Source organism: Poecilia mexicana, unplaced genomic scaffold, assembly GCF_051168715.1.
Source record: "Poecilia mexicana isolate PSO_F unplaced genomic scaffold, ASM5116871v1 scaffold_2, whole genome shotgun sequence".
NCBI lineage: Eukaryota > Metazoa > Chordata > Actinopteri > Cyprinodontiformes > Poeciliidae > Poecilia > Poecilia mexicana.
This window is the reverse complement of record NW_028263371.1, coordinates 57812529-57825586: the sequence shown is the minus strand read 5'-3', so window position 1 is coordinate 57825586 and position 13058 is coordinate 57812529. Positions and strand designations below refer to the sequence as shown.

At 47.1% G+C, this 13058-nt stretch overlaps 1 protein-coding gene across 1 annotated transcript in view; it reads right to left on the bottom strand.

Moving 5' to 3' along the window:
• The window catches only part of clasp1a (cytoplasmic linker associated protein 1a), a 63987-nt gene that overhangs the window by 43182 nt on the left and 7747 nt on the right, over positions 1–13058 (bottom strand). Inside the window, exons 3-10 of the mRNA XM_088003673.1 lie at positions 11640–11718; positions 11467–11570; positions 11055–11146; positions 10912–10987; positions 10282–10379; positions 9738–9808; positions 1412–1552; positions 1242–1315 (exon numbers count right to left, since the gene is read on the bottom strand). Of these exons, the coding sequence (XP_087859799.1) occupies positions 1242–1315; positions 1412–1552; positions 9738–9808; positions 10282–10379; positions 10912–10987; positions 11055–11146; positions 11467–11570; positions 11640–11718 (735 nt within the window). The remainder of the gene's footprint in view (positions 1–1241; positions 1316–1411; positions 1553–9737; positions 9809–10281; positions 10380–10911; positions 10988–11054; positions 11147–11466; positions 11571–11639; positions 11719–13058) is intronic.

The following is a 13058-nucleotide window of genomic DNA, read 5'->3' as shown; positions in this document are numbered from 1 at the left end:
ATATTGTTGTTCTGGTCGATGGATTATTGATGTGAGGGCTCCACAGACAACATTTCACAAGTAAGATGGACATATTATTGTGTATATATTGTGATTAGAATATTACTTTACTGTATTTATGTCCACCGGCGAGATACCAGCTAATATTAGCTACAGTGCTTGGTGTAATACGGGTTCAGCCCCGCTATGAAGGCTAACTGAGATTCTGTACATCTAAAAAAACTAATTATTCTCTAACATTGACTTAGATTATCTGACACAAGGGCCTATATTAGAAATGAAACAATATAACACATATTATAAAACTTATATTATGTGTTATAACATTCACCGGCAAAGTTTACACAGGTGGTAAAGACTATTATTTATATTCTTTCACTCTGTCAAAAGTAAGATACATCCTAAATCTTCTGCTTTTGTTTTGAAAATTTCCTAAAGACACGATGTGAGGAAGAAGAGGGAGAAATCTATAAAGAGAGACGGATTCACTGCAGGATGAATCTCACTGGATTTTGGACTCGTTGGCTGAAAAACATATTATATATTATATATTTATATATATATTATTCATTATTAATCTTTATTTATTAATGTTTGTACAGTTAAATAAATATATATTGATATTACTAAATAATGTATTAAATAAATTATGAACGGCTGTGTGCTTTGTAATATGCTCTTCATACATCGATATCAGAATATTCCATTCCTATTCTATTGTTATAGCCACTAAGCATATTTAAATATGATGAACTATGTATTAAAAACATACTTAAAAAATACAATTGTTTATAAATGTAGCTTTGATAGATGTTTGAATATGGTTTACAGTAACAAAGTGTGTTATGATCGATTAAATGCGCTGATACGTCATTGTGCTGCTAAACACATAACGCTGAGTGGAGTGGTGTACCGCTCCAAGATGGCCGCCCTAAATCTCGTCAGCGACAATAGGCGAGAGCGGTCCATGAGGGTCTATCCTTATATTATGTCTATGTAGTTAGCAACCGCTACTTCCTGTTTATTTACATCCCTGTCAACATCAGATGACATCACACCTGAGGTTTCCCTCACCTATGAGACGATTGACTTGCATTATTGCAGTTATCATTATGTTAGTAGCAAATTGTCTTCAAACAGCAAAATGATCTTTTATTGTTAATAAATTGTTCCATAATTTCTGGAACAATTTCAGGTCCAGTTGGGGGACTTATCATGGAGACGATCAGAACTGGACACACCTGGACTGACGGGACGTCCTCAAACGCCTTCACAAAGTCGTTTTCATCAACGGCTCCAGCAGCCGCCTCCTTTCCTTCAGCACAGGAAGACACGAGCAGAGACAGTCAGCAGGGCGGGTGGACGGGGACGGATGTCCCCGTCCACCCGCCCTGCTGGATGTGTCCCTCACCTGTGGACTTGGTGGACGAAGCAGAGCTGGGTCTTCTCACAGAGCTCACCACCGCCCTCCGTCCACTAGGAGGCGCCTTGGAGGAGGATGATGAAGAGGACCGGCCTCCGTCCACAGAGTCTTCATCCTCAAAGTTTTTATCTGCAGAAGAAGAAGCAGTGGCTCATCAGAGGCCGATAAAGCAGACCGGTTCTAACCACAACCGGACCGAACCGGCCCGGTCCAGCAGCCTGTTGACCCGGCACCAGCCAGAGCGAGAAAATGAACCACAAGCAGCAGAACCAGTGGAACCAGTAGAACCTGTGGAACCAGTAGAACCTGTGGAACCAGTAGAACCAGTAGAACCAGTGGAACCATCGGAACCAGTGGAACCAGCAGAACCTGTGGAACCAGTAGAACCTGTGGAACCAGTAGAACCAGTGGAACCATCGGAACCAGTGGAACCAGTGGAACCAGTGGAACCTGTGGAACCAGTAGAACCTGTGGAACCAGTAGAACCAGTAGAACCAGTGGAACCAGTAGAACCAGTGGAACCACCAGAACCTGTGGAACCAGTGGAACCAGTAGAACCACCGGAACCTGTGGAACCACCGGAACCAGTAGAACCTGTGGAACCAGTAGAACCAGTAGAACCAGTGGAACCAGTGGAACCACCAGAACCTGTGGAACCAGTGGAACCAGTAGAACCACCGGAACCAGTGGAACCAGTAGAACCTGTGGAACCAGTAGAACCTGTGGAACCAGTAGAACCTGTGGAACCAGTAGAACCAGTAGAACCAGTGGAACCAGTAGAACCAGTGGAACCAGTAGAACCTGTGGAACCAGTAGAACCAGTGGAACCACCACAACCAGTAGAACCAGTGGAACCACCGGAACCTGTGGAACCAGTGGAACCAGTAGAACCAGTGGAACCACCAGAACCTGTGGAACCAGTGGAACCAGTAGAACCAGTGGAACCACCAGAACCTGTGGAACCAGTGGAACCAGTGGAACCACCAGAACCTGTGGAACCAGTGGAACCAGTGGAACCAGTGGAACCAGTAGAACCACCGGAACCTGTGGAACCACCGGAACCAGTAGAACCTGTGGAACCAGTAGAACCAGTGGAACCACCGGAACCTGTGGAACCAGTGGAACCACCAGAACCTGTGGAACCAGTAGAACCTGTGGAACCAACAGAACCAGTAGAACCAGTGGAACCAGTAGAACCACCGGAACCTGTGGAACCACCGGAACCAGTAGAACCACCAGAACCAGTAGAACCAGTGGAACCATCGGAACCTGTGGAACCAGTGGAACCACCAGAACCTGTGGAACCAGTAGAACCTGTGGAACCAACAGAACCAGTAGAACCAGTAGAACCAGTGGAACCATTGGAACCAGTGGAACCAGTAGAACCAGTGGAACCAACAGAACCAGTAGAACCAGTGGAACCATTGGAACCAGTGGAACCAGTGGAACCAATAGAACCAGTGGAACCAGTAGAACCTGTGGAACCAGTAGAACCAGTGGAACCAGTGGAACCAGTGGAACCACCAGAACCTGTGGAACCAGTGGAACCAGTGGAACCACCAGAACCTGTGGAACCAGTGGAACCAGTGGAACCAATAGAACCAGTGGAACCATTGGAACCAGTGGAAACACCAGAACCAGTAGAACCAGTGGAACCAGTGGAACCAATAGAACCAGTAGAACCAGTGGAACCAATAGAACCAGTGGAACCAGTGGAACCAATAGAACCAGTAGAACCAGTGGAACCAGTGGAACCAGTAGAACCAGTGGAACCATTGGAACCAGTGGAACCACCAGAACCAGTAGAACCAATAGAACCAGTAGAACCAGTGGTACCAGTAGAACCTGTGGAACCAGTAGAACCAGTAGAACCTGTGGAACCAGTAGAACCAGTGGAACCAATAGAACCAGTAAACCAGTGGAACCAGTAGAACCAGTAGAACCATTGGAACCAGTGGAACCACCAGAACCAGTAGAACCAGTGGAACCAATGGAACCAGTAGAACCAGTAGAACCACCAGAACCAGTAGAACCAGTGGAAACACCAGAACCTGTGGAACCAGCAGAACCAGTAGAACCAGTGGAACCAGTAGAACCACCAGAACCAGTAGAACCAGTGGAACCACCAGAACCTGTGGAACCACCAGAACCAGTAGAACCAGTGGAACCAGTAGAACCAGTAGAACCAATGGAACCAGTAGAACCAGTGGAACCACCAGAACCTGTGGAACCAGTGGAACTAGTGGAACCAATAGAACCAGTGGAACCAATAGAACCAGTGGAACCACCAGAACCTGTGGAACCAGTGGAACCAGTAGAACCAATAGAACCAGTGGAACCAGTGGAACCACCAGAACCTGTGGAACCAGTGGAACCAGTGGAACCAATAGAACCAGTGGAACCAGTAGAACCAGTGGAACCAATAGAACCAGTGGAACCAGTAGAACCAGTGGAACCAATAGAACCAGTGGAACCAGTAGAACCAGTGGAACCACCAGAACCTGTGGAACCAGTGGAACCAGTGGAACCAATAGAACCAGTGGAACCACCAGAACCTGTGGAACCAGTAGAACCAGTGGACCCATTGGAACCAGTGGAACCAGTAGAACCAGTGGAACCAATAGAACCAGTAGAACCAGTGGAACCACCAGAACCTGTGGAACCACCAGAACCAGTAGAACCAGTGGAACCAGTAGAACCAGTAGAACCAATGGAACCAGTAGAACCAGTGGAACCACCAGAACCTGTGGAACCAGTGGAACCAGTGGAACCAATAGAACCAGTGGAACCAATAGAACCAGTGGAACCACCAGAACCTGTGGAACCAGTGGAACCAGTGGAACCAATAGAACCAGTGGAACCACCAGAACCTGTGGAACCAGTGGAACCAGTGGAACCAATAGAACCAGTGGAACCAGTAGAACCAGTGGAACCAATAGAACCAGTGGAACCAGTAGAACCAGTGGAACCAATAGAACCAGTGGAACCAGTAGAACCAGTGGAACCACCAGAACCTGTGGAACCAGTGGAACCAGTGGAACCAATAGAACCAGTGGAACCACCAGAACCTGTGGAACCAGTAGAACCAGTGGACCCATTGGAACCAGTGGAACCAGTAGAACCAGTGGAACCAATAGAACCAGTAGAACCAGTGGAACCACCAGAACCAGTAGAACCAGTGGAACCAGTAGAACCTGTGGAACCAGTAGAACCAGTAGAACCTGTGGAACCAGGAGAACCAATAGAACCAGTAGAACCAGTGGAACCACCAGAACCTGTGGAACCAGTGGAACCAATAGAACCAGTGGAACCAGTGGAACCAGTAGAACCAGTGGAACCAGTGGAACCAGTGGAACCAATAGAACCAGTAGAACCAGTGGAACCAATAGAACCAGTGGAACCAATAGAACCAGTGGAACCACCAGAACCTGTGGAACCAGTGGAACCAGTAGAACCAGTGGAACCATTGGAACCAGTGGGACCACCAGAACCAGTAGAACCAGTAGAACCAGTAGAACCAGTAGAACCAATGGAACCAGTAGAACCAGTGGAACCACCAGAACCTGTGGAACCAGTGGAACCAGTGGAACCAATAGAACCAGTGGAACCAATAGAACCAGTGGAACCACCAGAACCTGTGGAACCAGTGGAACCAGTGGAACCAATAGAACCAGTGGAACCAGTAGAACCAGTGGAACCAATAGAACCAGTGGAACCAGTAGAACCAGTGGAACCAATAGAACCAGTGGAACCAGTAGAACCAGTGGAACCACCAGAACCTGTGGAACCAGTGGAACCAATAGAACCAGTGGAACCACCAGAACCTGTGGAACCAGTGGAACCAGTGGAACCAATAGAACCAGTGGAACCAGTAGAACCAGTGGAACCAATAGAACCAGTGGAACCAGTAGAACCAGTGGAACCAATAGAACCAGTGGAACCAGTAGAACCAGTGGAACCACCAGAACCTGTGGAACCAGTGGAACCAGTGGAACCAATAGAACCAGTGGAACCACCAGAACCTGTGGAACCAGTAGAACCAGTGGACCCATTGGAACCAGTGGAACCAGTAGAACCAGTGGAACCAATAGAACCAGTAGAACCAGTGGAACCACCAGAACCAGTAGAACCAGTGGAACCAGTAGAACCTGTGGAACCAGTAGAACCAGTAGAACCTGTGGAACCAGGAGAACCAATAGAACCAGTAGAACCAGTGGAACCACCAGAACCTGTGGAACCAGTGGAACCAATAGAACCAGTGGAACCAGTGGAACCAGTAGAACCAGTGGAACCAGTGGAACCAGTGGAACCAATAGAACCAGTAGAACCAGTGGAACCAATAGAACCAGTGGAACCAATAGAACCAGTGGAACCAGTAGAACCAGTGGAACCATTGGAACCAGTGGGACCACCAGAACCAGTAGAACCAGTAGAACCAGTAGAACCAGTAGAACCTGTGGAAGCAGTAGAACCAGTAGAACCTGTGGAACCATTAGAACCAGTGGAACCATTGGAACCAGTGGAACCAGTAGAACCAGTGGAACCAATAGAACCAGTAAACCAGTGGAACCAGTAGAACCAATAGAACCAGTAGAACCAGTGGAACCACCAGAACCTGTGGAACCAGTGGAACCAATAGAACCAGTGGAACCAGTGGAACCAGTAGAACCATTGGAACCAGTGGAACCACCAGAACCAGTAGAACCAGTGGAACCAATAGAACCAGTGGAACCAATAGAACCAGTGGAACCAGTGGAACCAGTAGAACCTGTGGAACCAGTAGAACCAGTAGAACCTGTGGAACCAGTAGAACCAGTGGAACCAATAGAACCAGTAAACCAGTGGAACCAGTAGAACCAGTAGAACCATTGGAACCAGTGGAACCACGAGAACCAGTAGAACCACTGGAACCAATGGAACCAGTAGAACCAGTAGAACCAGTGGAACCAGTGGAACCAATAGAACCAGTAGAACCAGTGGAACCAATAGAACCAGTGGAACCAGTAGAACCAGTGGAACCATTGGAACCAGTGGGACCACCAGAACCAGTAGAACCAGTAGAACCAGTGGAACCAGTAGAACCTGTGGAAGCAGTAGAACCAGTGGAACCAGTGGAACCAATAGAACCAGTGGAACCAATAGAACCAGTGGAACCACCAGAACCTGTGGAACCAGTGGAACCAGTAGAACCAGTGGAACCATTGGAACCAGTGGGACCACCAGAACCAGTAGAACCAATAGAACCAGTGGAACCAGTAGAACCTGTGGAAGCAGTAGAACCAGTAGAACCTGTGGAACCAGTAGAACCAGTGGAACCATTGGAACCAGTGGAACCAGTAGAACCAGTGGAACCAATAGAACCAGTAAACCAGTGGAACCAGTAGAACCAATAGAACCAGTAGAACCAGTGGAACCACCAGAACCTGTGGAACCAGTGGAACCAGTGGAACCAGTAGAACCAGTAGAACCAGTGGAACCAATTGAACCAGTAGAACCAGTAGAACCAATAGAACCAGTAGAACCAGTGGAACCACCACAACCTGTGGAACCAGTGGAACCAGTGGAACCAATAGAACCAGTGGAACCAGTAGAACCAGTAGAACCATTGGAACCAATTGAACCAGTAGAACCAGTAGAACCAATAGAACCAGTAGGACCAGTGGAACCACCAGAACCTGTGGAACCAGTGGAACCAGTGGAACCAATAGAACCAGTGGAACCAGTAGAACCAGTAGAACCAGTGGAACCACCAGAACCAGTAGAACCAGTGGAACCACCAGAACCTGTGGAATCAGCGGAACCAGTAGAACCAGTGGAACCAGTAGAACCAGTAGAACCAGTGGAACCAATTGAACCAGTAGAACCAGTGGAACCACCAGAACCTGTGGAACCAGTGGAACCAATAGAACCAGTGGAACCAGTGGAACCAGTAGAACCAGTAGAACCATTCGAACCAATTGAACCAGTAGAACCAGTGGAACCACCAGAACCAGTAGAACCAGTGGAACCACCAGAACCTGTGGAACCAGCGGAACCAGTAGAACCAGTGGAACCAGTAGAACCAGTGGAACCACCAGAACCAGTAGAACCAGTGGAACCACCAGAACCTGTGGAACCACCAGAACCAGTAGAACCAGTGGAACCAGTAGAACCAGTAGAACCAGTGGAACCACCAGAACCTGTGGAACCAGTGGAACCAGTAGAACCAATAGAACCATTGGAACCAATAGAACCAGTAGAACCAGTGGAACCACCAGAACCAGTAGAACCAGTGGAACCAGTAGAACCTGTGGAACCAGTAGAACCTGTGGAACCAGTAGAACCAGTAGAACCTGTGGAACCAGTGGAACCAGTAGAACCAGTAGAACCTGTGGAACCAGTAGAACCTGTGGAACCAGTAGAACCTGTGGAACCAGTGGAACCAGTGGAACCAGTAGAACCTGTGGAACCAGTGGAACCAGTAGAACCTGTGGAACCAGTAGAACCTGTGGAACCAGTGGAACCAGTAGAACCTGTGGAACCAGTAGAACCTGTGGAACCAGTGGAACCAGTAGAACCAGTGGAACCAGTAGAACCAGTGGAACCACCAGAACCAGTAGAACCTGTGGAACCAGTGGAACCAGTAGAACCAGTAGAACCAGTAGAACCAGTGGAACCAGTAGAACCAATAGAACCAGTAGAACTAGTGGAACCACCAGAACCTGTGGAACCAGTGGAACCAGTAGAACCAGTAGAACCTGTGGAACCAGTAGAACCTGTGGAACCAGTGGAACCAGTAGAACCTGTGGAACCAGTAGAACCTGTGGAACCAGTGGAACCAGTAGAACCTGTGGAACCAGTAGAACCTGTGGAACCAGTGGAACCAGTAGAACCTGTGGAACCAGTGGAACCAGTAGAACCAGTAGAACCTGTGGAACCAGTAGAACCTGTGGAACCAGTAGAACCTGTGGAACCAGTGGAACCAGTAGAACCTGTGGAACCAGTAGAACCTGTGGAACCAGTGGAACCAGTAGAACCAGTAGAACCTGTGGAACCAGTAGAACCTGTGGAACCAGTAGAACCTGTGGAACCAGTGGAACCAGTAGAACCTGTGGAACCAGTAGAACCTGTGGAACCAGTGGAACCAGTAGAACCTGTGGAACCAGTAGAACCTGTGGAACCAGTAGAACCTGTGGAACCAGTAGAACCTGTGGAACCAGTGGAACCAGTAGAACCTGTGGAACCAGTAGAACCTGTGGAACCAGTGCCAACAGAGAGGAAGAGCTGCTGTTCTCATGGGGACACATCGCCTTCTTCAGCATGACTCCTGCGTTCCGTCTGATGGAGCACCAGCACGGAGTGTGTGAGTGTGTGTGTAAGCTAAGGCCTCCTCTGTGTGTAATGATGATGATGATGATGAAGCTGGAGGTTAAAGACTCCTGATAAGGAGGCGCAGCCTGTTTATGGGCGAGGCTTGTTAAACAGCCTCGCCCATAAAGGCGACCTAACCTACAGGTCACCTGACTGCTCTACAGTCAGGTGACCTGTAGAGCAGGTCACCTGACTTCTCTGCTCTGACTGAAACCAGCGAGTTTCAAATTAAATATGTTCAAAAAATGTAGAACATGACTCAGCATTGTTGACAATACTAAAAGACCAACTATAGAGTTTTAAAGACAAACACCAAAAATACAATGAAAATAAATTAGGGTGGTAAAGAAATAATCAGCCAGTGGATCTGAAAACAAGCTGCTGGTCACATTTCAAAGGAAAATGAAAAGAAATATCACCTAGAATGGAATTTGATGACCCAGCATATTTATATGCTTAGCTATGATTCTTGAAGTAGAAAATTAAATTACTATATTCATTTTTCTGTTTTCCTAAAGTGTTTTGTTTAGTAGCTACTCCTTTGTTGTTCATCAAATACAGTGTTTAGACCAGGGGTCACCAACTCCAGTCCTCCAGTTACCATCCTGTAACTTTTAGATGCATCTCTGCTCAAACACACCTGGATCAAATGAGCTGCTCGTTTCCAGCCTATTGCAGAGAGGAATGAATGCTGGTGAGGGATTCAGATATTTTGGAGCAGAGGTGAATCTAAAAGTTACAGGATGTTAACCCTGGAGGACTGGAGTTGGTGACCCCTGCTTTAAAGGTTCGGTCCAATCCAGCGCTGAGGCTGTTGGACCGCCCACTGTGTTGGTGCCGGGTTCACTGAGCCCAGTCTTCATGGATCTGCTCTGGCAGAAACCCGTTGCTAGGGGGAACCCATCCCTCCCTCTTCTCTTCCTCCATCTGAGAACTAGAACCGGAAACGCAGACAAGAACTCACCAGAACCAGAAGACGGCATCATGTTCCCGGATCTCTGGACTTCATCAAACCTGCTGAAGATGACGTTCAACCTGAGGAAGAGGAGAGAGACGGATCAGATCGATCGCGTCTCTCTCCTAATGATGACGGCCATCCTGGAGCAGAATGAAGACGATTCATCATTTAAACTAGTTTACGAAGAAATATCTGAATGCAGCATTAACCCTAATCCTGCCATACATTTATTAAATGCAAAACACACCTTTAAGATTTTTATCATTTTTCTTGAACCTTTGTGTTGTTCTGCCTCATAAAAGCCAAAAAAAGCTGAACTTTCAGAATCAAACCTGGTGAACTTTTGGGTCCTGAAGCAGCTTGAAAATAAGGAAAGATTCTGAAAATCTAAAGATGAAAACCAGAAACTAAACGGTAGAAGATAAAAAACATTCTTTATGGCTGCTGCAGTGCGCATTGACTCCACCAGGGGGAGCCCTACTCTCTGGCCTCAGAGCAGGCCATAGAGCAGACCGGACCAGATGGCGGCCCGGCCGGCGGCCTTGCGTACCGTGACTGGGGAAGGCCCTTCTTGCTGAGGTCCAGCCTCACCCGCTCCCCAACATGGCGGTAGATCTCCACCAGGCAGCTCATGGCGCCATCCCGGACCTGCAGAACCAGAGAGTGGGTCAGAATCAGTCATCAGAGTTCTGGACCTGAGACAGAACCAGCATTCACCGGATCCCACTCTTTGGTCTCCTGAAGAAATGAGTGATTAGAAACATCAACTATCACATTATGAAGAAGGATGCCCCACATTCATGTAGCTTAGGATACATGAAAAGGAAACTGGTTAGCATCTGTAATGCTGCTCCAGTTTAAGAGCAAACGTCATTTATGACATATTAAATCATGTGGTGTGAATTCAAGCACAGTCGGATCAACTCCTCAGGAGGGAGGAGGTACGGGTCGGTTTCTAAGCTAGCTTCTGTGAAGCCCTCCGTCTATGAGCCCAACCAGGTGAGCTGCGTTCACAGACAAATGAAGCCATGAAGAAACTGGCAGAAACAACTCAGTCGCTGTGTTCACTACCGACCGTCAAGGCGGCCAGAATGGGCTGGGCCAGGGGTCCCCCAGCAGCCAGGCCACCCAGGGAGAAGAGCTCTTATGATGTCAGTGATGATGTCAGTGATGATGTCACCTGGGCCGTGGGGTCTCCCAGCAGGCTGCAGATGTGCGGGACGATCTTGCTCAGCGTCAGGCCTTGGGCTCCGGACCTGGAACAGAAACAAGTTGGGCCTGGTGTGTTCCTCAGGTTGTGGTTCTGGTTCTGGTTCTGCTCACGTGTTCAGCGTGGCGATGAGACATAGGCACACTCCCTCTCTGGTCCGGTTGTTCTTATGCTTGAAGCCTCCCAGCATCCGGTCCCAGACGTACTGGAACCAGAACCACAGGTCCACGTCAGCACTGAACTCCACCAGAACCAGCAGAACCAGACACAGACGGGTCCGTTAGGGCTCGGTTCTGTTAGGGCTCCATTCTTGCTATGTCATGGCCTCCTCTTTCTCTCTAACCTAACTTCCTGTCATCAATCCATCAGAACCAAACTGGGTTCAAAGGTTCTGAGAACTTTATCAGAACTTTTCTCCAGATTCAATTCCCAGTTTAACCAGAACAGCCGTCCAACAGAACCGCTCCCTGTCCAGACCCATCCAGGTTGATGCCAGCAGGGGGAACCGGACCGGGTTTGGACTACCTGAGGGGAGGCGGCCTGCTCCATTATCTTCAGCAACAGAACCTGGTCCTGCTCCCTCACCTGGTCCCTGGCATCTCCCAGCCGGTCCATCAGGCTTGGCAGAACTGGAACAGAAGGAGAACTGGCTAGACATGGGTCGGAACCAGCAGAGGCATCGCAGCAGAGAGACTCACCCGTTCCGATATGGGTTCTGAACCGGTCCTGGAGCCGGGTCACCAGAGCCGACAGGAGGTCCAGGCCCAGCAGGTTCACCTGCAGAACAGACAGAACACAAAACCCAAAACCGGGTCAGATAATTATATTAATAATAATGTATATTTTATTAGAGACGGCTCACTGGTCACTGAGTCCTACATTAAGTTGCCGCCATCTTGAATGTGGCAGTAGTACTTCATGTCCTGCTTGAAATTGTTTCAATCATTTTAAAGTACAAACTGGATGGGCTGGCAATACCTTTCACAGGTAAAAATGAAAAAAACTATTTTACGAACATAATTTCTTGATTTTGCGGCCAGAAACTAGCTTCTAAACAACCAAGAAGTATTTCCCGTGTAACTAAATTGGTTTGAAGTAACTATTCTGTTATTTTCTTAGCTTAGCTAACTTTTTTCATACTGTGCCGTTTTTCTAATGAGAGTTAATGAGAAAGTGCTGTTAGAAGGGAAGTGGGTTTCCTCCCAGTTCCCTGAGGTTCTCCTCCCAGAGAAACCAGCTGGGAGGATCACAGCTGGTTGGTTCAGTCATGTTTCACATCGTCAGTGTTCAGCTATAGAGGTGCTACGAGTCTGTGCCCCAATATGCTGAAATATGTTTTTCTGAATGTGGAGGAGGGATGAATTTTCTATTACACTGTCAGATAATTTCACTTTTGACCTTCACTTTATCCTGTCTACCAGGACGCCTCCCAGTCACTGGACTGCTCCCAGTTTGACCAGCAGGCTGAACCCGTGTTCCCAGTATAATATAAATAAATCTGAATTTATTTAGGGTAGGGTTAGTACCCTAATGTACACTTTTTCCTTTCACTTTTTGCATATTTTTAAGTGAAATATCTCAATCTGAAGTATTAGGGTATTGAGAGTTTATGCAATGAAATAAAAATAATTTAGTCTGTTAGATATTTTTCATCTTTGCTGTCCATAGCACAGTTGACATATTATACTGTATAATATGTAGCAAAACTTTATAAATAATGCTTGACAATGGCTGATTTATCAAAGTTTATTTTCTTTACAATAAAATACATATAAATTAAAAGGAAATTGTTTTTTTTTTCATATCTTGAAATGCTAAGTGCACGTTGAATTATGTAATTGTGCAAATATGTTTAGAAATACATCCCTGTGAAGGTGTGTGTGTGTGTTCATCAATGCCAATATAAAACAATCAGAATCAGTCAGAAACATTGTGCTCTGTATTCAGAAAGCCCAAAACAATTAAATATTCACATCAAAGTTAGAAAAAGTGCTTTCTTTGATTCCCTGATATATCAGTGTTTGTGAGTCAGTGACATTCACCACCTTCAATACTTTGTAGAACTGTGCTTTGGAAGTTTGTCCATTTAATTATATTAGCTTACTGGCAGATACGCC